This window comes from Pyricularia oryzae, chromosome 1 (genome assembly GCF_000002495.2).
Source record: "Pyricularia oryzae 70-15 chromosome 1, whole genome shotgun sequence".
Taxonomy (NCBI): Eukaryota; Fungi; Ascomycota; class Sordariomycetes; order Magnaporthales; family Pyriculariaceae; genus Pyricularia; species Pyricularia oryzae.
Genome location: NC_017844.1, coordinates 7879983 through 7901325, shown reverse-complemented (window position 1 = coordinate 7901325; position 21343 = coordinate 7879983). Strand labels below are relative to the sequence as shown.

The window sequence follows — 21343 nt, the reverse complement described above, 5'->3', positions numbered from 1 at the left end:
ACGCTATAGAAAATCCTAGATTGGGGTATTTACCCTTAGGCGACTAGGTTAGTTTTTAACTATAATTCAGGCCACCCTACAATGGAAGACAGCCCTATGTCGGGCCTCCCAGGCCCAATTCCACCGGATAGGGGCCCTGAATCCAGCCCGAATGAAGTTCTAACCGCTAAATTACAGGCGCAAGACCTGCAATTAAAAGCGTTAACTACGCAATTGGATCAACTTCAGCACACAATTCAACAGTTAACATCTCTGTTGACGCTGAAAAATGGTGAACCCACTAGTTTTAGTGGTATTGCGGGTATTAATACCCCCAATAGCGGTAATCTGGAGGCCAACCCACAGATTTTTAGCGCTAATACCGCTACCGCACCACCTAATCCACCCGGTAACCTAATTCTAGGTGACGGGATAGGTAAAGAACTATCAAAACGGGTATTTTCCTTCCCCGAAAATTGCAAATTAGTAGGGGCTAGCAATTACGACCTGTGGAAACAGGCACTTATAGTACAATTCAGGGCTATAAAAGCTGCGGAATTTATTTCCAACCCTGAAATTGGCTATAGCCTACCGGAACATGAGCAATCAGTCCTATTATTGCTTATTAAAGACAGCCTAACCAAGGAACCTTTAGAATCCATTGCATGGCATTCCAGCCCTGTAACGGCCTATAAGACCCTGGAAGATAGCTATTCCGTTGCACCCGAAATTAGCAGAGACTCGCTATATCGGGAATTTCACGCCCTAAATTTTTCGAAATTTAGAGGGTCAATACCAGAATTTAACAGCCGTTTTAATTCCCTGGTAGCTAGATTAGCGAATGCCAACGTGCAAATTAGCCCTATCGATGTACGAAATCAATACCTACGGGCCCTGGAGGGGACGTTCCCTACCTGGACCGAACGCCAACGCAGTACCCAACGGGCCCTGCAGGCTATAGGCCAAAATTCGGATCGATTAAATTTGCAATACCTTATGGCGGACCTTATATCCGAAAATTCGATTTCAGGCTCTACAACTGCCAAAGCCACTAATTACAGGGCTGAAGGTCGAAAATCAGGGAAAAAAGGCGCTAAAAAGGACGCTAAAAAGGAAAATAATGGGCAGGACGGCACCTCCAAATCACGAAAAAAGGGCAAATCAACCCCTAATTCGGATTCGGCTATTGCAAAAGATAATAAATCCTCCAATTCCAGCGAATCGAACGCTGGAACTTCCATGATTTCAATGGATTTCGAGTTATTTACGGGCTCGATTCCAGGTGACGTTAGCGTTTGCGCAGCGTATAACGCCCTGGAACAGGCAGGCGATTCGGGCGGTAATTTACCGTACCGGGCACTGCAACAGGAGGTTAATTCCGCTATTAGCGGGGTTATAGAATTATGTTCGGAATCGGATTCGGAACCCGATTATACCGGTAAAACGCTAAAACCACAGGTATTAGCAACTAATTCTAAGGCTAAGACGAAGCCTGGAAGCGGCGTAAATAGGGACCCTAAGCCCCGACGGCTAGGCTACCCGGTCCTGTACGATACAGGTAGCACGCACCATATCTTTGCAAATAAGCAATTTTTTACCGATTATACCCCCGGCTCAACAGTCGAAATCGGTACCGGAGGTGGCCCTGTTAGGCCTATTGGCACTGGAACTGTTAAAATACAGGTCCGGTATGGCTCCAAAATTGACGAATTTAGAGAGGTTACGTTAAATAACGTGCTATATATCCCCTCGTTTGGAATAAATATCGTTAGTGGGCTAATACACTACAATACAGGGGGCGTATTATTAAAAAATACCCTGTACGATCGGGATCGCAAGGCGTGGGGACGCCTAAATACCGCCAAAAATTCGTTCTGTTTGGAGGTAAAAGGGTGCGATATCCTTATTCGAAATACTACATCTACGGTTTCGAATTACGCCTGTGTAATTGGTGAATATAGCACCGCCTCTAGCCTAACCTTACAGGGGGTTACAAAGGGCTACGCAGCCCCGTTGGAGGTAAAACTAAATAATATAGTCCCTGAAGACCAAGACGACTATAAAATCTACACCGATTCGGAACCGGGAGAAAATACGGTAACGGAAGTGTTAAATCCCAAACAAAATAAGGATATAACCGTAGATTTACCTGTAATGCAGAAATTTAGTGCAAAAACCCCTGAAAATCCACGTGAGATTGGGCCCCGTAGGCCCGGTAAGCCGCTAGATGACCCTTTTAAGCAGCCTAATACAAAAGGGGCTAATACCGAAAAAGAGGGGGTTTCCCACACAAGAAATCCGTTGTTAGAACCTCCTTTAGTACCGGAATTAGTGCAGGCCCCTGTAAATTACCTCCCTTTAAGCCTAAATCGAACTACCGATGGTTGGGTAACAGCTGAAGGAGACGGAATTACAGGCGATTGTGACGAAATCCAGGCCCAAAAAGCCCTGTTATGGCACAGGCGCTTAGGGCATATAGGGTTGTTATTGCTTAAAAAGACCGCTAAAAACGCAGACGGTCTACCTAATTTCGACAAAATTAGGGCTATTACCTGCATTACTTGCATTAAAGCCACCTCTGTTAGGCGTACAAATAAAGGGGCACTCCCTACACCCCCTAATATCCTCGATTCCATAGAGGGTGATACAGTAACCCTTAAACCTAACCCTCACAATAAAAAACCCGTATTTTTGTTATTAGTGGATCGAAAATCACGTTTTCGGTGGTCGATCTCACTACGGAATAAAGCCGGACCTACGGTTTTAGTGGCTATTAAAGGCTTTTTTAAGGTTTTAAAAGCTACGTACGGGCGCTACCCCACTAAATTTCATTTTGATGGGGGGCACGAGGTAAATACAGAGCTTCAAGATTGGTTTGCAAGTAAAGGTGTTAATTTTAGCACCTCCAACCCCTACAACCATGGCCAAAACGGGCTAACGGAACGGTCCGTTAGGGTTATTTTGGATAGGCTAAGGTCTACCATTTTAGCGGCAGGTCTACCACTATATTTATGGTGTTATTTACTGTCAGCCGTGGTTGATTTAGTTAACCGTACAGCGGTAACTAACAGGGAGTTAACACCCTACGAGGAATTTTATTCCGAATTTCAACCTGGATTACCACACAGGCCTAATTTAGGCCATTATCGGGTTATTGGTACCGTATGCCAGGCTATTATACCGCTGGAAAAACGCCAAAAATCCAACAAATTGGCTCCCCGAACGGAAACAGTAAGGCTTTTAGCCCATTTATCCAATTCTACAGCGTTGGTTTACGCCCCCGCCAGACGGGCCGTATATAAAACCTCTACCGTAAAAATTTTAGAGGGTATACCCGCTGAAAATTTGGCTATTCCAGGGGAAACGCTACAGATTTCAGAGGGGGAAAATCCAGATTTAGAGGGGGATTCTAATTCTGAACCTGAAGACGAAATCTACAGCGCCAAAACTTTGGATCCAGTGGATAATAATCCCCTACCTCCCGCAATTACAGTTCCTCCCTGGCCTGTACAGTCTACTGTTCGCCCCCCAGAGCTTATAACGGTAGCGGTGCCTAATTCAGCACCTAAAATAACGGAAGTTCCGGTGTTTTCGGCACCTAAAATACAGAATATGGAGTTAAATTCGCAGTTCGAAAACCCAGATCCTATGGATATCGATTACGTGCATTATCTTTGTTATCAAACCCAAAAGAAAACAAAGAAAAAGCCCACTAAAGACGGCGAACCAAATAGCTACCAACAGGCCCTAAAAAGCCCTGAAAGTGCTAAATGGTTAGCAGCTTTAGCGTCTGAATTCGACCAGATCGTTACTGCAAAAACCTTCCGTTTTATCCCTAAAATTAAAATGCATACAGGCCGTAGACTAATCTCTACCCGGCCGGTGTTTAAATTAAAAAAGGATGAAAATAATAAGCCTATAAAGTATAAAGCCAGGCTTGTTGTTAGGGGGTTTTTACAGGTCGAAGGCCTAGATTATATCGAGACTTTTGCTAGCACTAGTATACCGCCCACCTGGCGTATATTATTGGCTATAGCTAATGCACAAAATTGGGAAATAGAACAAATCGATTTTATCGGTGCGTTTTTAAATAGTGACCTTACCGACGTAGATATTTATTTGCAAATTCCAGAGGGTTTTAGCGATTGGGCTAGATCTTGCAGCCCTACTACCGCTAAAATTTTAGTGCAAATGGGCTATAATCCAAAGGAAATGCAAGTTATACTGTTGGAAAAGGCGCTATACGGTCTGAAACAGGGCCCAAGAGAATGGCAAACAAAGCTAAAAAGCCTACTTTTTACAGAAGGTTTTAAGCCGCTAATCTCTGATCCAGCTGTCTTTTATAATGCTAAATCCAAGCATTTCATTGTTACTTTTGTTGACGATTGCCTGCTAATAGGTCCTAAATTGCAATATATTCAGGATTTAAAAGCCCGTTTTAACAAAATATACGCATTGGAAGACAGGGGCCCTGCAGCCTATTTTCTAGGCGTTCAGATTATAAGGGACAGGCCTAACCGCCTGCTTTGGCTCCATCAAAGTCAGTATATAGAGGAAGCATTAGCAACGTTCGGATTAGCTGATTGCAAACCTATTTCTGTTCCCTTACAGCCGGGTGTGCTAAAATATAGTGGGGGCAAACCCGTAAATGCGCTAGAAATCAAATTGTTACAGCGTATTATCGGCACCCTAATGTATTTAATGCTATTAACGCGCCCGGACATCGGTTTTGCGGTTCAATGGTTATCTCGTTTTTTAACGAAAGCCACTACAATCCACTTAACGGCAGCTAAAAACCTACTTCGCTACTTAGCAGGTACTAAATCCCTAGCAATCTGCTACGGAAATAGGGTAATTAAAGCTAATTTACCACCTAACTCTTTGATTGGGGGTTTTAAAGGCCTAAAATTACTTGGTTTTAGTGACAGCGATTTTGCCGGGGCTAGGGAAGATTCAAAATCCACTTACGGATATTTGTATACCCTATCTGGGGGCCCTATAACGTGGAAGTGCAAAAAGGCTAGTACTATAGCTTTAAGCACCCCAGAAGCCGAAACCGACGCCTTAGCGGAAGCCCTGCGTGAAGCACAGTGGCTTAAAAGCCTATTTACAGAGATTGGACTACCTGTAAAAGGCCCTATTGCAATATTTGGAGATAATACAGGCTCTATAGCTAACGCACACAACCCTACGCACCACCAACGTACTAAACATACGTTATTAAAATTTCACTACGTAAGGGAGTTAGTTACAGAAGGATTAGTGACCCTAAAATACCTGGAATCCAAACAAATGCCCGCTGACGGCCTTACAAAGCCCCTAACGCTTCCAATTCACAAGGTTTTTTTAGAGCTTATAGGGTTAAAACCCCTGTAAACTTAGTTTTTACCTATTGAATTGTAGGGCACCTAGTTAGTTCGTTAGCTAACTACCACCATTTTTCTCCTTTGTTTGCAATTATTGGATTTTTGTTAGCCCGACACCAACCGATCTACCCAAACCTACCCTGCTCAGGTTGATTATTAAGCAACTTATACCGACCTTATACCCGAAGTCGAATCCGAATTTAATTAGCTCGCGTTTTGGGCGACCTAGCGATTTTTAATCTACCCTATATATTAAACTTTTCTGGGATCCACAACAACGAACAGCCAGATTAGCTACCTGGCTTAGTAGTAAGTTCCGTTGGTTATAATCTGTAGGTCGTGGGTTCGAATCCGGGGGTTGTTACAATTCTGGGGGTCTTTTTCAATTCGGGGGTTCAGTCAATCGGGGGTTTGGTACAAAGGGCTTATTCATCCAGGGGGTTCGCACCGGGGGTTCGAGTTGGGTTGGGACACAAGGGGGAATTTCTTTTGTTTTTTTGTTTTGGGGGTTTTATTTTACGTACTTTTCTTTTCCGACTTTATTTTTGGATTAAGTAGCAAAAGAGAGGGGGTGTTAATTATATGCATTATTTTGCATGTAATAAGCCCACTTTTATTTGTATATAGCCAATTTTATTTAGTGCCGAAGTGGAGTGGGGAATGGTGGAATTCCGTTACTTTGTTAATGCAGGAATGCAATTTAAAGGTCAGCGAGTGGGGTTAGCTACCCTGTACCGGGTTTAATACCCACCCTGCACCTGCGAGTCAGCTACCCTGTACCGGGTTGAAAATTTCACCAAGTCAACGTTTAAATGCAAACCCAGAGATGGTTTGTATGCAAATGAGGGTGTTTTTTCAAAAACCCATACAAATTAGTTTTTCGGAAATTCATTCGCGGCACCGGAACCTTTTCTGGCGTGCGGACCCCCACTTCGATGTCGGAGAGTATGTAAGGGAAATAAAGCAAAATCTCCCCCAACCAATTATTTATCAGTACCAAAATTATAGTGCATTTCTACCTATTATTTAGCGCTTTTAGCACTGGTTATTTACCACGCCGCACCTAGGGTTTACCCCTATATCCCCTGTTAGCACCATTTTTATTAACACCAATGTTCTTCTTCGTTTCCGTCGGAATAAACCAAAACATCGTCGGCGTATGCGCTGGCGAACAAGTCCAAAAGTTCATTTAGCTGAGCGTTGATAAATGACTGCCACCAAGCTGGGCCGACCTTTAGCCCAAAGGGAAGCACCTTCCATTGAAAGGTGCCCTGTCGGGTGCGAAAAGCAGTGAGGTACTCTGAGCCAACCGCCATACGTAACCGGTTAAAAGCTCGAATAATGTCGATTTTTGTAAACCTCTTTGCATTGCGACAATTAAAAATAGTTCCGTTGACATCCGGGGCTGGTACGAATCGATCTTTCAAAAACTGGTTGATCCATCGGTAGTCGGTGCAAAAACGGCGTTCTTTGGAGTGTGGTTTAGGTACGAACAGGACAGGCGCTGGGTCGGCCTGCATACAGGGTTCGATAAACCCAATGCGCAGCAGCTCGTCGACTGTTTCCTTTTCGAGCGGCAGGAATTCCACAGGTGTCCTGTACGTCGGAGGCGATCCTGTTTTCGGCTTGTCTAGCTCCAAAATTACATCGTGCCCTGGGCGATGTGGAGGCAGGTTGGTGGAAGCTGCTTTCGAAAAGAATCCCTCCAGGTGAGCGAGTCGGGATGGCAGTTTGCTTCGGACCAGTTCGACATGGTCGGGGTCTTCATCTTCCGGGAACGGGATTGGTTCTCCCTTGTTGGTTTTCCATTGGTACGAACGGCCGACGGCAGATAGGCTGATGGCGGGTTTTTCGGGTCCAATTTCTAACGTGATGGGCTGCGTGGGTATTGGGCACGATTTCCATCGCTTTTGTCGGGGGTCGGTGTCCAGTTTGTGTTGAAGGGCGGCTATGTTTACAACGTCTCGGTCCTCACCCAAGACGACCGGGGTCGTTGGTCTGGGTTCTAAAAAGGTTGTTTGGCGCCACGGTCGTCGAAGTATTTGCACCCTTTTGGTTTCCCGTTCGAATGCTCGGTCGCGCCGCTCGGCATCGGCTTGTGCAACCGGATCGGGCTTGTCCAACATGTTCGGAAGTCTAATGGCTGGCGAGAATTTTGCCAGCGACGGTGTCCTTTCAGGCCATGCGAACGTTTGCGTTTTCGGGTGGATCCAAACATCCTGTTCAACTAGCCAATCCTGCCCAATAAACATATCATGCCCACTTTCCGTCACGTAAAACATTTGGTTGCTGAAACGGCGTCCATCGATTTCCAAGGTCGCTTTTAGTTTGTGCGTAATGCGTCCTGCGTCCTGTTTGCGGTAGTCCGACAAAAGTAGCGGGGTTTTTAACCTTTGAAGCCGGGCTCCTAGCCGTTCTGCGGCTTGTTTAGCGATTGCTGGGCTGATCAAAAGAGAAATGTCTGCTCCGGTGTCACAAAGAGCTTTAACTGATAGTGCTACGCCATTAACCTGTATCTGAGTTCGAATGATGAAAGATTTAGGTCGTGGGTTACTACCAATTTGAGCTATCGTAGACATCTGGACCACCGAGGAGGCTTGCGGCGGTCTCACTCTTTTCCCGATTCGTCTGTGGTTTCCGAATCTAAGCTACTCGTTTGTTGCTTCGGCTTCACTGCTTTGACATCCCTTATTCTCTCTTTTTCGGGACAATCTTTGGAATTATGGCCACCCCTTCCGCACATAAAACAGGTGTTGGCATCCCAATGCGCCTTTTTCTCCTCATAAGTCAGTGAGCGACCGGCCTTAGCCATCGTAATTGGTTCCGTTCTATCCCCTTGATAATTTTTGGGCTTGTAGCGCGAACGGACTTTCGTCGAAGCTGTTTTCTGCCTGCTCCGGGTCTCGTTCTTCGTGCTGGTTTTGTCGGTGCTCTCTCGGTCTTTGCGCCTTTCTTGTGCCAGTTGGTTGCTGTAGACGGCTTTGGTAACGTACTGGCAAAACGTCTCGTAGTCTATGTCGATGTTCTCACTATCGTGCAGCAGACGGTGATCGAGGTCGGCGGGTATACATCCCCACAAGGTTTGCTTCCAGTCTTCTTCCCGAACCTTTGCTTGCTGGGCTAGTGAATTAAACGTGGCAATAAACTCGTGGATATCTTGGCCCTTGCCTAGCTCAAACTCGTGTTTCTTAAGGGCTTCTCTGGCAGCTATGGACTGGTTGGGGTCGTGGTACATAGATTCTAGGATTTGGATCATTTCGGCTGCTGATGAAAAGGGGCGTGTAACTGAAACGTAACGAGTAATCATTGCTTTCTCGGCTTTGTCCTCGAGCAAATTCATCAGGTAACGCATCCGACTTTTCTCAGTCCTAAAAATGGCGACATCTTCTTCGAATTTGTCGGCCACCTTTATCAGCCAGCTATCAAATTGCGTCTTGTCTCCTGCGAACTTTGGGGGTGAATCGGCTCTGGCTTTTGCTTTGTCATTGTAAGCAGGGTTGATGCCGCCTGTTCCTTGGAACTCGGTAAAGGCTGGCCAAGCGGCCATCCCTTTTGCTTTGAAACTCGTTCCGCCGAATGCACTTTCCACTGATGGCTCTCGGTGCCTTAATTCTCGGTAGGGCCTGGGACTGGGTGTGTCGTTTCTCAACGCGTTTCTTAGCCTAAGTATTTCCGCTTCTAGCCTAGCGATCTCGCTGGCTGGGTCGTTTGCGTCGCCCATCATTCTGGGGTTGTTTTCTTGTGCGTTCACGTTGAGCTCCGGGGACCGCGAAGAAGATGCAACTTCGATTTCGTCCTCGACACTGGACTTGGTGCCTGGGCGTGAGTCTGTTTCGCTTTCTGATCGGGTCGGGTCGTCGATGGGGCGGTCTGTTTGCTCCGTCTGGTTCGTAATCAATCTTTGTGATTTCCTGCTCGCAGGTGGATGGTCCTTCAGCCTGGGCATAGGTCGGATCGGTCGTGGTCGGGGACTGGAATTGACGTTCCTGTCGAACTCCGGTCGGGTCGGGTCTGTCGGGTGCGGATTTATTTTCGTCGCTCGCCAGCGGCGTAAAGATAGGTTGTTGCGCCTTATTTGTTAATCGCTAGGCCAGCGATTCTTTAGAGAGTAGAATTGTGTCACGGCCAGGGTAAGCATAGCACGGAAGCTAGTCTATTGGCGCCTATCGACGAAGATTCTACTCTGAGGAGAGGAAAGGAAACAAACAAAGTTCTGAGCTTGACGCGACGTCGATAAAGGTATCACCCTGGTGGGTCGTTGGTCCAGGGTCAGGGTTAGGGTCTGGTGATCTCATGGTCCAAATGTCACAAATTGTACTATAAGTGCCTGTTTCCACAGGTCGTAATTGCTAGCCCCTACTAATTTGCAATTTTCGGGGAAGGAAAATACCCGTTTTGATAGTTCTTTACCTATCCCGTCACCTAGAATTAGGTTACCGGGTGGATTAGGTGGTGCGGTAGCGGTATTAGCGCTAAAAATCTGTGGGTTGGCCTCCAGATTACCGCTATTGGGGGTATTAATACCCGCAATACCACTAAAACTAGTGGGTTCACCATTTTTCAGCGTCAACAGAGATGTTAACTGTTGAATTGTGTGCTGAAGTTGATCCAATTGCGTAGTTAACGCTTTTAATTGCAGGTCTTGCGCCTGTAATTTAGCGGTTAGAACTTCATTCGGGCTGGATTCAGGGCCCCTATCCGGTGGAATTGGGCCTGGGAGGCCCGACATAGGGCTGTCTTCCATTGTAGGGTGGCCTGAATTATAGTTAAAAACTAACCTAGTCGCCTAAGGGTAAATACCCCAATCTAGGATTTTCTATAGCCGTTTGCCTTCTAACGGTTACAGGCCTATACTTGCCAAATATAGGGCTTATTGCTATTTTCAATGATCGAATCCACTGAAAATACAGGGTTGGAATCCCTAAATCCACAATTAATGGGTGCCCTGGTATTATTTGTACCGATCCAGGTGCACTAGCGATCGAAAGTTCAATTCGCTAGGTGGGTGCAGGGTAACCTGCAGGGTAATTTGCAGCGTTCGGTTAGTGGATCACTGGGCTATTAGCGGGCGAATACAGGGGTTTTGGCCCTGACTCGTTAGCGCAAACCCTAATTAACGCACTAAAAATTTGAACCAATCGCAATAGCGATGCACAACCCATAAAAACCACACCAAAAATTTTGGGATTTGCAATCGAGCGAGCGCTGCAGTGCCTGAAAATTGGGCCTGAGTCAAACGCTAATATAGCGACCCCTCACTGTAATTACAGGGGGGATAGGTGCTAACGTAGCACCTATAACCAACAATTTGCACAAAAACAGCAATATCTTCGTCAATATACGTGCTGCGGATATGCGACAATAACCAAATTAAAGCCTGAAAACAGGGCTTTCCAATAATGCAAAGTGCGCTTTAGTGCACTAGCTAGAACCTTTCCGGGCTCATAACCTGTTAATAAAAATGGTGCTAACAGGGGATATAGGGGTAAACCCTAGGTGCGGCGTGGTAAATAACCAGTGCTAAAAGCGCTAAATAATAGGTAGAAATGCACTATAATTTTGGTACTGATAAATAATTGGTTGGGGGAGATTTTGCTTTATTTCCCTTACATACTCTCCGACATCGAAGTGGGGGTCCGCACGCCAGAAAAGGTTCCGGTGCCGCGAATGAATTTCCGAAAAACTAATTTGTATGGGTTTTTGAAAAAACACCCTCATTTGCATACAAACCATCTCTGGGTTTGCATTTAAACGTTAACTTGGTGAAATTTTCAACCCGGTACAGGGTAGCTGACTCGCAGGTGCAGGGTGGGTATTAAACCCGGTACAGGGTAGCTAACCCCACTCGCTGACCTTTAAATTGCATTCCTGCATTAACAAAGTAACGGAATTCCACCATTCCCCACTCCACTTCGGCACTAAATAAAATTGGCTATATACAAATAAAAGTGGGCTTATTACATGCAAAATAATGCATATAATTAACAACATATTATTAGAAATAAATAAAAAACAATATTAATTAGTATTTTAAATTGTATAATATTTTTATAATGGTAAAACCAGTTAGATATCGTTAATGTCACGGCCAGGGTAAGCATAGCATGGAAGCTAGTCTATTGGCACCTATCGACAAAGATTCTACTCTGAGGAGAAGAAAGGAAACAAATAAAGTTCTGAGCTTGATGCGACGAAGATGAAGGTATCACCTTGGTGGGTCATTGGTCAGGGGTCAGGGTTGGGGTCTGGTGATCTCGTGGTCCAAATGTCACAGCTAATATAATACCTTATAATTATTACTCCAATTCAACAAAAGCTGGAACGAAATATTTATAAAGTTTATTATCGGACTACCTAATATAAAATATAATTTTACCACGGCAAACAACTTTTTAGTTGTAATAAATAAATTAACCGAAATAACGCGGCTTTTACCCATTAAAAACAATATGGATATTTCCGAGCTTGTCTTATTTTTTACTAAAAAAATAAAATATCGTTATGGGTTTTTATTAAATATTATTATGGATAAGGATAAATTATTTACAAATATATTTTGGAAAAAAATTGTAGTACATATTGTCACGGCCAGGCATACGTTGGAGAACCTCAGTGTATTAGGCGCTATCAACGAGAATTCCAAACTGAAGAGAAGAAAGAAATTACAATCGACGACGCTGCTGGAGAGACGCGCTTAAATCCGGAGTTAGTGGACCCTTTGTCCGATCCCTGGCTCGGCGTGGAGCCGAGTCGTGATTCTAAGGGTAGGTCTGGGGGCCTGATCCTCACAGTGATCACTCTAGAGTGATCACTCGGATATATAAGGACACGCTCATTACCATGTAGATAGACTTAGCTTAGGATTGCTTAGCAGCAATCAACTTGTATCCAACTTACTACCTACCCATGAATCGATCATAACTTCACCCCAGTCATTGAAAATACCCAGTTATCCAGTCAGACGCTCAGTTGCTTCAACCCACTGTACTTTCCCATAAGAGCAGGTTACCCGATACCTTGATCGTAACAACGACCCGGTCGAAATACTTACTGCAGGCACCAGAAACGCGATGGTATCCTAGCTTGTTTCTTTTCTTCCCATCCTCAAGCGCCCTGGAATTATTTGCACGCACGTGTTCAAGTGCTGGCGGAGCTTGTACAGCTGCTGCCATGTTCTGCCCAACAATAAGGATGGATGCATATTTCAAATGGTGATTTGGATGGTAGGATTGCTCAGTAGACTGTAAATACCTAAATAACTGTACACCTCAAAATTCGTCAGGCGTTAGCCGTTTTCTTTTTCTCAACCGTCCACGATTCAAATTCTCGACCAAATTACAATCCTCAGTATAACTAGTTTGCCCCACGCAAGACTCCTCCTGCTGCTTGTCTTCATCCTCTCCATCTATATTAACAACCAACCATCCCTGGTTTTGGTACCACTCGGCCTTCCGAAAATCAGAGAGAATTAGTTCTCCCACCCGCCAAAGTCGAAACTGGCGTTGGGGGTCATCTTGTTTAGACATGCGGCAAGATGAAGGAGGACTGGGAGGCAACTTGGTTGAATCCAACTCCTCAGAGCCTGCTGCATCATCACTGTCGCTTGCTGGTGGGTCTGCTCCTGTGTCTGCTGCCCCATGTTGTGTGTCTTTCGGTGCGGGTGTAGCGGCAGGCATCCGAGCGGCAGCAGTTGATTGATTCTGTGTTTTGTTGGGGTCTCCTGGAATGGGTTTGGAGGTATTGACGGGAAGTTTCGTAGCAGCGTCAGACCTGATGCTGAGAGGGACCGGGGAGGGCGGCAGCGGGATTTTGGCACCGAAGTTCTCAATACAGCACATGTCGTAGTGGAACCGCAAGGCCCTCTTGCTAACGCCGGGGGCGAGATGAGCATGCTTGCCGTGATATTCGAGCAATAGAGAATATGGCAAAAAAACCCGGATGATGCCAGTGTCGGGATGGATGGAAAAGAGACGCTGGTCGAAACATTGATGCAGGTGACTTGCCATCAACAATCCATTGGCTGGATCATAAGTACCATACCAAGCATCCTTGAGGTTTTCGGGATTGTTTGTGTCGGCAATGCCTTGCTGGTCGTCGAGGGGGAAGCGACTCCAATGCGTCGCCGGGACTATATGTGCTGCTTGGATACCAGGTCCGACGGGTGACCCGGTACACCAGTACCCTCCTTTGCCGGTGACGACGCACTGAGCAGGACTATTGATGCTGATCACGTCACTACGAAAGTTGTTTATGTACTCCTTGCCGGTTTGGGAATCGATAATGGCGGTGGGGATGACGGCTTCTTGTGCTTCATCCTGCCCATCTTTGTAGGGCGACGGACTGCGTTCTGGCGAGGGTGAGTTCGAAGGCGACCTCGAAAGCGAGCCAGACCCAGTGCGGATGCGTTTTCTGGCCACGTCTCCCCTCCTTGGTGCAATGAGAGCGAGCTTGGGGTCGCTGGTGTCAGACTTGCCGATTTGTAGGTATCGAGGGTCTCGACGCCGTCGTGGTTGAGGGGCAAGTCGCAGGCAAGAATCTGCAGTGGTGATGGGCTTATTGTTAGCTGATTGAATGCAGGTGCCGTTGAGCGCGATGGATAGAAAGCATTAAAGTCAAATCACCCTGTAGACTGTGTTTCTCCCTATGGCGCGTGCATGCCCTTTCGTGGAGAACGTAGCGGTACCTAGTTCTCGATCCCGGATCCGGGGTCGGGATCTTTGTCGTGTTGTCTTGCTCGTCCAGGTGCAGGACGAGGCCATTCGCGTCTCTCGATTCGGTTTCGGGTATTAGGGCGCGCCGCCACTGAGAGCCATCGCCACCATCGTCGCCATGGCCTGGTGGGGAAAAACAAAGATCAAGATCGTGTACCACATCGGCGACGGTGAGAAGATCGAGATGCTGGTAATAGCCACCGAAGATGTTGTTTTTGGCGCACACAATATCGCAGTTCCAGCCGAGGGCACGGTGGGTGTTGGACGGCGCTGCTGATTTGGACATTGGCGGAAATGGGGGACTCAGTAGACAATTCAAGGTGGGCTGCGAGTGCGCGCACGCGCGTGACGGTGGTGATGCAGCGGTGTACAGACTTGACCGAATGAGATGGAACATAAAAAACAATCCAGTTGAGTTTGAATCGTAGTAGCACAGCAACCGTGATAAGCCGATAAGTAAAGCCGATAAGGAATAATTTGATGATTGGGTCTACATAAGCCAGAGCACCCCTCAACCAGCAGCACCCGCCGGCAAACACTCGCATATAATTTTATCAAATCTTGTCCAATACAGTCCATATTTTGCACGTAGTTTCTTATGTAAACCATGAAGGAATACGTCAAAGAAAATATCGAACCAGTCGAAGCCAGCTTATCTATTAAACAGGCCTCGATCCAATTGTTACGGAGTGGCGTGCCTGGGCCACTGCCAACCAGTGCGCCATGGTTCACTTGTTGTTCTTCCCTTTGGCGCGTGTACACGAATTGGGGGGCACAGACCAAGTCATGTTTGCTGTTGGGTTTTGGGTGGGGCAGGTAGCGTATACCAATTTGCTCCTGGCTGGGCCTTGCCGCACCATTCTTTCCCGTGCGAGTCTACAAAGAGAAAGACACGGATCCTACACAATGTGTCAAATCCTTCTAGTAGTATACTACGCCGAAAATACTGTGTGGTACCTCGAACCTGATTCAAGGTGCTTCGTACTTTGCGCCCTGCTTGCCGGCAAGCCAAGCACGGAAAGACGGTGTCACCGTGAGGAAGATTGCTTTACCTCTTGCATCCCGTGTACGCGGTACACCAACCAGGGCACACATACCCTCCAGTCAGCCCTAGGACCTTAATACTACGTTTTTTCAAGTTTGACCGTGGCCTGCACAGACGCGAGGAGAGCGCCTTCCACTGGCCCGCAAATCTGAGCCTCGGTCAACGGGTTCGACGCGTCGATGCATCAGGACACCACGCGTCAAACCATACGGCGCTTGGATTGACCTTTTGCTGCCCGAAAAAAAACAGCCAAAAAGAAAGTGGCCGGCGGTACCGTGGCTCATTTGCTTTCGCGGCGGTGAAATCGCGGGACAAGGATAGTCATGAGGTAATGAAAACGAAGAGCACTTCATCAATTAGTTGCATTTGGTTACTGATGGCCGCTCCGCCCGAACCCTTCCTTGACTTATCGGCTATATCTCCCACCGTCGCGCTGCAAATCCGTCCCTGTCAATGTTTCATGACGTGAGCCCATGGATTCATTTTCCTGGTAACATGCTTGTGGTGGCTGGGCTGAAAACACTTGCAACGGCACCGGGAGCGAGTACATTTCGATAACCCTCTGCATATATCGTAACGCGACAACGGGCTAGAAGCTGCCTCATCGGGTTTTAATTGGCACAGTGTTCTACCGGTCGCAAACGTCAAAGCAAACGCGTCAAACTATACGCCGCGCACTGACGATATGATTAATTGGCTACTAACGGCCATCACTGAAATATTAACCCCCTTCGACAAGCATCGTTGAATCGCGTTCACCAGGCAAGCCCGTCCGCACATCTTGGTTCCTCGTCACAAAATATGACCGCGTCATCCTCGGTGAAACAATCGGCATGACAATCAAGACTGTTGCACAGTTCGTCCCAGAGCGTTCAGCTTTCCCCACTCAGGCCCATTGTTCGTCTAATTCGCGAGTATCCCCAGATTGGAGAACCCAGGGCTTGGGCCTAGGGCAGCCCTTGTCTGGAACTGATCGGAAGCGATTACTTTGTGATGCAAATATGCCTATGGCTTAGACTGCGGATGAATCTGGGCGACCTGGGTGCTAGGGATACTGCTTTATTCATGCCTCGACCTTGAACCTGGGCGAAGATGTGCTGATATTGGTGTGGTTACTGGTGCAATTGCTGCTGTCTTAATTTTGTCCCCCACTCTGCCATCTTGTGCATGGAAGCGCCCGTTCAACTAGAACCCCACTCGCGCCTTTGCTATTGCCGGGCATAGCTTCGGGACACAGCGCAGAAGCGCAGGCGTGGGCTTCAAAGCTCACTCGTCAGGTAGCAGCTTTGCCAGCCGACTTATGGTTGCAATTTTACGGACCGTGTCCTTTAACAAAACGCGATAAAGTGACGCGACGGGACCAACCCACTGTCGAAAACAAAGTCGGTCGATCATTCAGCCTCTAGATTCTAGTATGCATGACGATAAAGCCCCGTTCAAATTCGGGAGTCTAAGCCCTGACACTCAACGTGAATCTTTCCAAGGTAAGCAACCACGGCGAATAAACTGGCGCGGATGAAAATAGTGATTAACGGCATACAGACGCTCCGACTGGCTCAATGGCGTCCGACTCTAATATCACAATCGCATTCGACGATCCGAACTGCTCGCAACCAACCGAGACTACCCCCGAGACGATCACGGCCGTACCTGTGAATAGACCGATTGATAAAGCTGCTGAACATGCAGCTGTAGCTCTCGGTGCTTCTGCAAACCCCTCGACGCAAGCTGGCAGCTCGAAAGACGACGCTATCGATATTACGGACGACGAGAGCAGACTGCACACGCCAGCTCTATTCGTCCACGAAGGTCAGATCATTTGCGCAGCGAATCAAGTCTCTACACCTCCCGCTCAGCCAACCATCCTGGCCACTACGGAGGATTACAACGAGGAACTCGATACTATTGAAAACTGGAAGATCGACCGCAAACAGTGCATTGTTACGTTCGCGATGAAACGAACAGATGGGAGCAAGCGGTTGGTGCCTGAATGCATAGTTCAAGCCCAAAATCAAGATAAGGTCCTGGCCTTTTGGGGAAAGTTCGAGCAGCCACGAGAGACCACAACCAAATGCAGCACATACCGAATTTTCAAAATACTGGACCACGACTTTAAAGGCAAGATTATACGGGTACGAGGACAATGGGTTGGATACCTGGAGGAGCTTGCCACCTGGGAAAATGCGTCGAAGTTGTTGAGCACCCTTGATAAGGATAGGGTAAATGAATATCTAGAAAGAGTTTCAGTAGGGCCTGATACATCACGTATCCGCGAACTGTTGGATAAACATTCGAAGACTGGAGTGACGCCTTCCAAACGCAGATTGTCTGCGGCGAACCCGCCATCCAAGCGGCCTCGGGCTGAACCCACAAAAGCTGCAGGAGAAAAAGTGAGCGCTGCTGTAAAATCTCCCTCCCGTGCAATCCGCTGATAAATCTAGTCTCAAACTGATACAGCATCGATAAAGCAAAGTCGTCCTCCGAAGAAGCCACCTGTAACTCCAACTTCACTACCGGCTTCATCTCCGTCTCCGGCCCCGGGTCCAGGTTCAACTGGAATAGTGGCATATGACTTGCGCCCCAAGGACAAGATCCTGGGCGGCCTTTCAGATTCTGACCTTTATCCACTGCAGCCTGGCGTATCTGGCAAGCAAGCATGGCTTACTGGTAGGATCATCACATCCTTCCTAAAGAACCTGGCCCTCCTCTGCGACATGGCGACCTTCGAAGTCGTAGAGCCCGGGTCATCTGGCCGTTTGCTATCGAAAGACATTCGCAAATTTGCCGAGACCAACGGCGCCATGGTTGCCATCTGCTTTAACAGCCATTGAATTTTGGTTATGATCTGGCCCTCGCGCCGTGAAGTCTGGATCTGGGACTCATTTCGGTCAAAAAAGTCGGACAAGCCAACTGAGCCAGATAGGCCAGTAATGGAGTACGTTGAATTTAACATCCAGCGACTTTTGGGCATCGATCCACCGACATTTGAGCCCTCCGCCTCCGCCACTGCTTCCGGCTGGAAAATAAAGTGGGAACCATGCCCGCAGCAGCAGTCTGACTTTGACTGTGGGATCTCCCTCCTGGTTGCAGCGACCTTTTATGCGACCGGCCACGAAATACCTTCTTTTTTGGCTTATGACCTGTGGCGGCAGATACTGTTGGCCATCGCTTCAGGAAATGTGTTCTCGCTACCGAAGATGGAGGAGCTACCCGAATCCCTCCGCTCGCTGCCTGCAAAGCCCGATATCAAATTGATTGGAACACATATTCAGGGGCTACAAGATTTTCAAGCCCGCCAAGTCGCTCGAGCATCCATTGTCGAGGCCCTCCCCACCGCAGTCCCTGTTATAAAAAGTCTAAAAGCCTAGGTGGCGGAAAAGTACATGCAGACGCGTTTTGTCCATCTTGAGGATCTGTACTTTAGACTCCATAATCTCAGTCTCGATACTTACTCACAAAAGTTGGACGTGCCTTCCGATTCTCGATAGGCTCACCTTTGTACTATAGCAGCGTGTTTGCATGGTCAACAAAGCAATGTTTTCCTAATTCGATCTAGGCTCATTTAACGTTAGCACGCCCTTCATCCTTGGCAAAATCTGTTTCCACACAACTTGTGCGATCCTTGCTTCCACATTTCCTCTTTACACAATTCAATTAAAACCTACCTAGCATAACTGAGTGACCAAAGTATTTGTCTGCTTGAGCGGCCGCCTGGCGCGGACATTACCGATAAAGGGGCTTTTGCGGCGCATATTGCGCGTCGCGTCGATTGCAAAGTTGCAAGGACGACGCGTCTTACAATTCGACATGGATGGGCATATTGAAGTAGCAATTTATCGATAATAACAAAAAGACCGGGGCTGATTTGGGCCAAGGGTGAGGGCTGTAAGGGTGACTGACCCCATGCGCCGGCGGTGGATGTTGCCAATTTTTTGGGTGCTAGCAGGGGCTAACGTTTGAGGGAGTGCGAAACAAGCTCCCAGTGTATTGGATACAACCAAACCTGGAAATATTCCACTCCCTAAATTCACTTTTATTTATTAGCGCAGAAATGGAGCTGCAGGATTCAAGTCTGCTAAGGAATGCGGTCCATTGTCCCCCAATTCTAATGTTGCCTTGCGTACCTCGTCGCTTCCGCTGGACCCGCAATTTGCCGCCCCAGGCCCGCCAATGAGTTTGCGTTTTTGCTCCAAGCCGAGAAAGTGGAGGGCCTCCTGCGTAATGGCAGCATGTCTAGTTACGGAATAATAATTTTCAACTTTACTAATAGCGCTGTCTGGGTTGTGAGCAGTCGAAAATAGAAGCTTCACCATCCCCATATTCACTGCTCAAGTCTTGCAGGCACATCGCATGAGACCTAACCCGACATGACACCTGAACCCTTATCTTTGGTTGGGTCATTAACGCGATTGTAAATTTTGCGCATCTTTCCACTTTTTATACACTGCCTTTAGTTTTATATATCTTATACTGTTTCGCTGAATCATGGAGGCGTCCTGGGTGGACGGTCTCAAAGGATCATATACTTGACTTGGAAGAAGAAGGCTTCGAGCTGCAAACAACCGCCTTAGATCGCGCTCCAGATATTCCTTTACTACAGTCCAATCCAGCGTTCAAAAGCTGAATGACGCATAGGAAATGTAGAAAATACCTCCAAAATTGCTCAAACATCCTGCGCGTGCTGTTCCCGAACGTGCCTGAGCCAGTTGTCATGCCGTGTGAACTTAATCCTGCACTGCGAACAGTCATACACATCACTTTTGATGCCATTCAGCATGGCCCAGAGCGAGTGATGGGACACAACATGACGCCTCATGTCGCGCTGCTCTGCCGTACGGTGTTGGCAAGTGCCCTTGGACACATATGGACAGAGAACCGGTCTAGTGTGGCTTTTGAGATGCTTCCTGTTTTTCATGTATGGATCGGCAGATATTTAGAGATATTGAACCCCTTGAGGCACATCTCAAAGCAAAATGGGGAGAGATGAGGTTGGATTGGAGTGGTGAAGGGATCGAGGAGGATAAATCTGTCGACAAGGCTTAGGAAACATACCTGAGAGAAGATCTGTTCTTGCATGAAGCCGCACAGCCGGATGGTCCGTATTCGGAATCTTCGCAGTAAAACCTGTCGTCGCTGCGTGGATCAAGGCCATCAAGGCTGTTGAAACGTTCTTCCTCAAATGAGCCGTTGTATGTGGGCAATGGATTGACGTCGTTGGTGAGATAGCTTCCATTGTACTGTGGATAGTCACTGGCTTCGGCTAGGTATGAGGCACCGGCATAGCTGGGGTACTGTTGACCAGTGCTCTAAAGAGACTGACCAACGCCATCGGTGTTGCACTGTACCGGATCTTGCTGTGCGTTGTAGTTGGTGTAGCCGGACGTCTGGTATTCGGGCTGTTGCTCAAACCACTGAGCATTGACGTCCTGAGTGCCAGAACTATCGTTGTAGTAATCGCTGTTGGATGGCATTGAATTTAAGTGCAGTAGGTGAGGGGATTTATAAATTAGAAGATGTCGTTTGGTAGGCTCATGCCTGAGGATGGAATGTAAATGATTGCCACACACGGTTATTTATAGGTAATACAAATAGGGGATCAAACAATGGATATAGCGCCGACAATTCTTGAGCCTCATTATGCATCCCGAAATCCAAGTACATCATTCTTACAGACAAGGCAACCGGCAAGCAGCCGCGAACTGGTCTTGGAAGTTCGATGACTTTCCGTGTTTCGCATGGTATGGAGGGTTGCCGATTTCGGGTACTGTTTTAGAAATTAATGCTTGGACGCTATGGTTTTGACGCGCGGAATGTTCTCGCGAAAAAAGGCTGGGCTCCGGCAGGGTCAAATGTAAGAACCGACTTGGAGGTTATAGCACGCAAACAAAACTACCCAAGTGACTTGTGCTGCAATTTGCGACTAGCGTATGAGTTTAAAGCATCCAGCCTTGGCCGCCCTAGCTTGAGTTTTTCTACTATTCGTTGGGTATCATCGCGTCTAGGCTGCAGCAGGGGGGTGTGGGTGGAAGGCCTGTGCTAATTGGACTGACGCGTTGCACATTGGCTACAGAAAGACGAAAGCAAGTTTGGAAATGAGGCAAGCGCGTACACCCCAACCCCTGAATGAGTGTGCATGTGGATAGGTACTCGAACTTAACCATTAGTAAATTCGAAAATCAATTTTGCCTAAATAAACATTAGGCCCACTGTGCAGTATGTTGGAGGCCTTCTATATGCAGAGA

General features: G+C 47.3%; 5 protein-coding genes across 5 annotated transcripts; 1 reads left to right on the top strand and 4 right to left on the bottom strand.

Annotated features, from left to right (window-relative positions):
- Window positions 1–9756: 9756 nt before the first annotated feature.
- On the bottom strand, window positions 9757–10089 carry MGG_16564 (uncharacterized protein; the record flags this gene model as incomplete). The annotated part of the gene is made up of 1 exon (XM_003711093.1): window positions 9757–10089. A coding segment is annotated over one exon (333 nt), but the record flags the coding sequence as incomplete, so codon positions are not given.
- A 748-nt stretch (window positions 10090–10837) lies between these two features.
- On the bottom strand, window positions 10838–11300 carry MGG_16563 (uncharacterized protein; the record flags this gene model as incomplete). Its single annotated transcript, XM_003711092.1, has 3 exons — window positions 10838–10896; window positions 10960–11028; window positions 11186–11300. Coding segments are annotated over 3 exons (243 nt in total), but the record flags the coding sequence as incomplete, so codon positions are not given.
- Window positions 11301–12523: 1223 nt separating this feature from the next.
- Window positions 12524–14445, bottom strand: MGG_10925 (uncharacterized protein). The gene is made up of 2 exons (XM_003711091.1): window positions 13967–14445; window positions 12524–13881 (listed from the first exon to the last, which is right to left on the bottom strand). The coding sequence occupies exons 1-2, from the start codon at window positions 14340–14342 to the stop codon at window positions 12614–12616; spliced, it is 1644 nt and encodes a 547-aa protein (XP_003711139.1). The 5' UTR covers window positions 14343–14445; the 3' UTR covers window positions 12524–12613.
- Window positions 14446–16058: 1613 nt separating this feature from the next.
- MGG_10924 (uncharacterized protein) lies at window positions 16059–18771 on the top strand. Its single transcript, XM_003711090.1, has 3 exons — window positions 16059–16585; window positions 16644–17491; window positions 17543–18771. The coding sequence occupies exons 1-3, from the start codon at window positions 16516–16518 to the stop codon at window positions 17930–17932; spliced, it is 1308 nt and encodes a 435-aa protein (XP_003711138.1). The 5' UTR covers window positions 16059–16515; the 3' UTR covers window positions 17933–18771.
- Window positions 17701–20572, bottom strand: MGG_14358 (uncharacterized protein; the record flags this gene model as incomplete). Its single annotated transcript, XM_003711089.1, has 7 exons — window positions 17701–18519; window positions 18596–18653; window positions 18767–19050; window positions 19226–19334; window positions 19853–20005; window positions 20154–20361; window positions 20422–20572. 6 exons carry the CDS (start codon window positions 20570–20572, stop codon window positions 18644–18646), a joined length of 915 nt encoding a protein of 304 aa, XP_003711137.1. The 3' UTR covers window positions 17701–18519; window positions 18596–18643.
- Window positions 20573–21343: the final 771 nt, after the last annotated feature.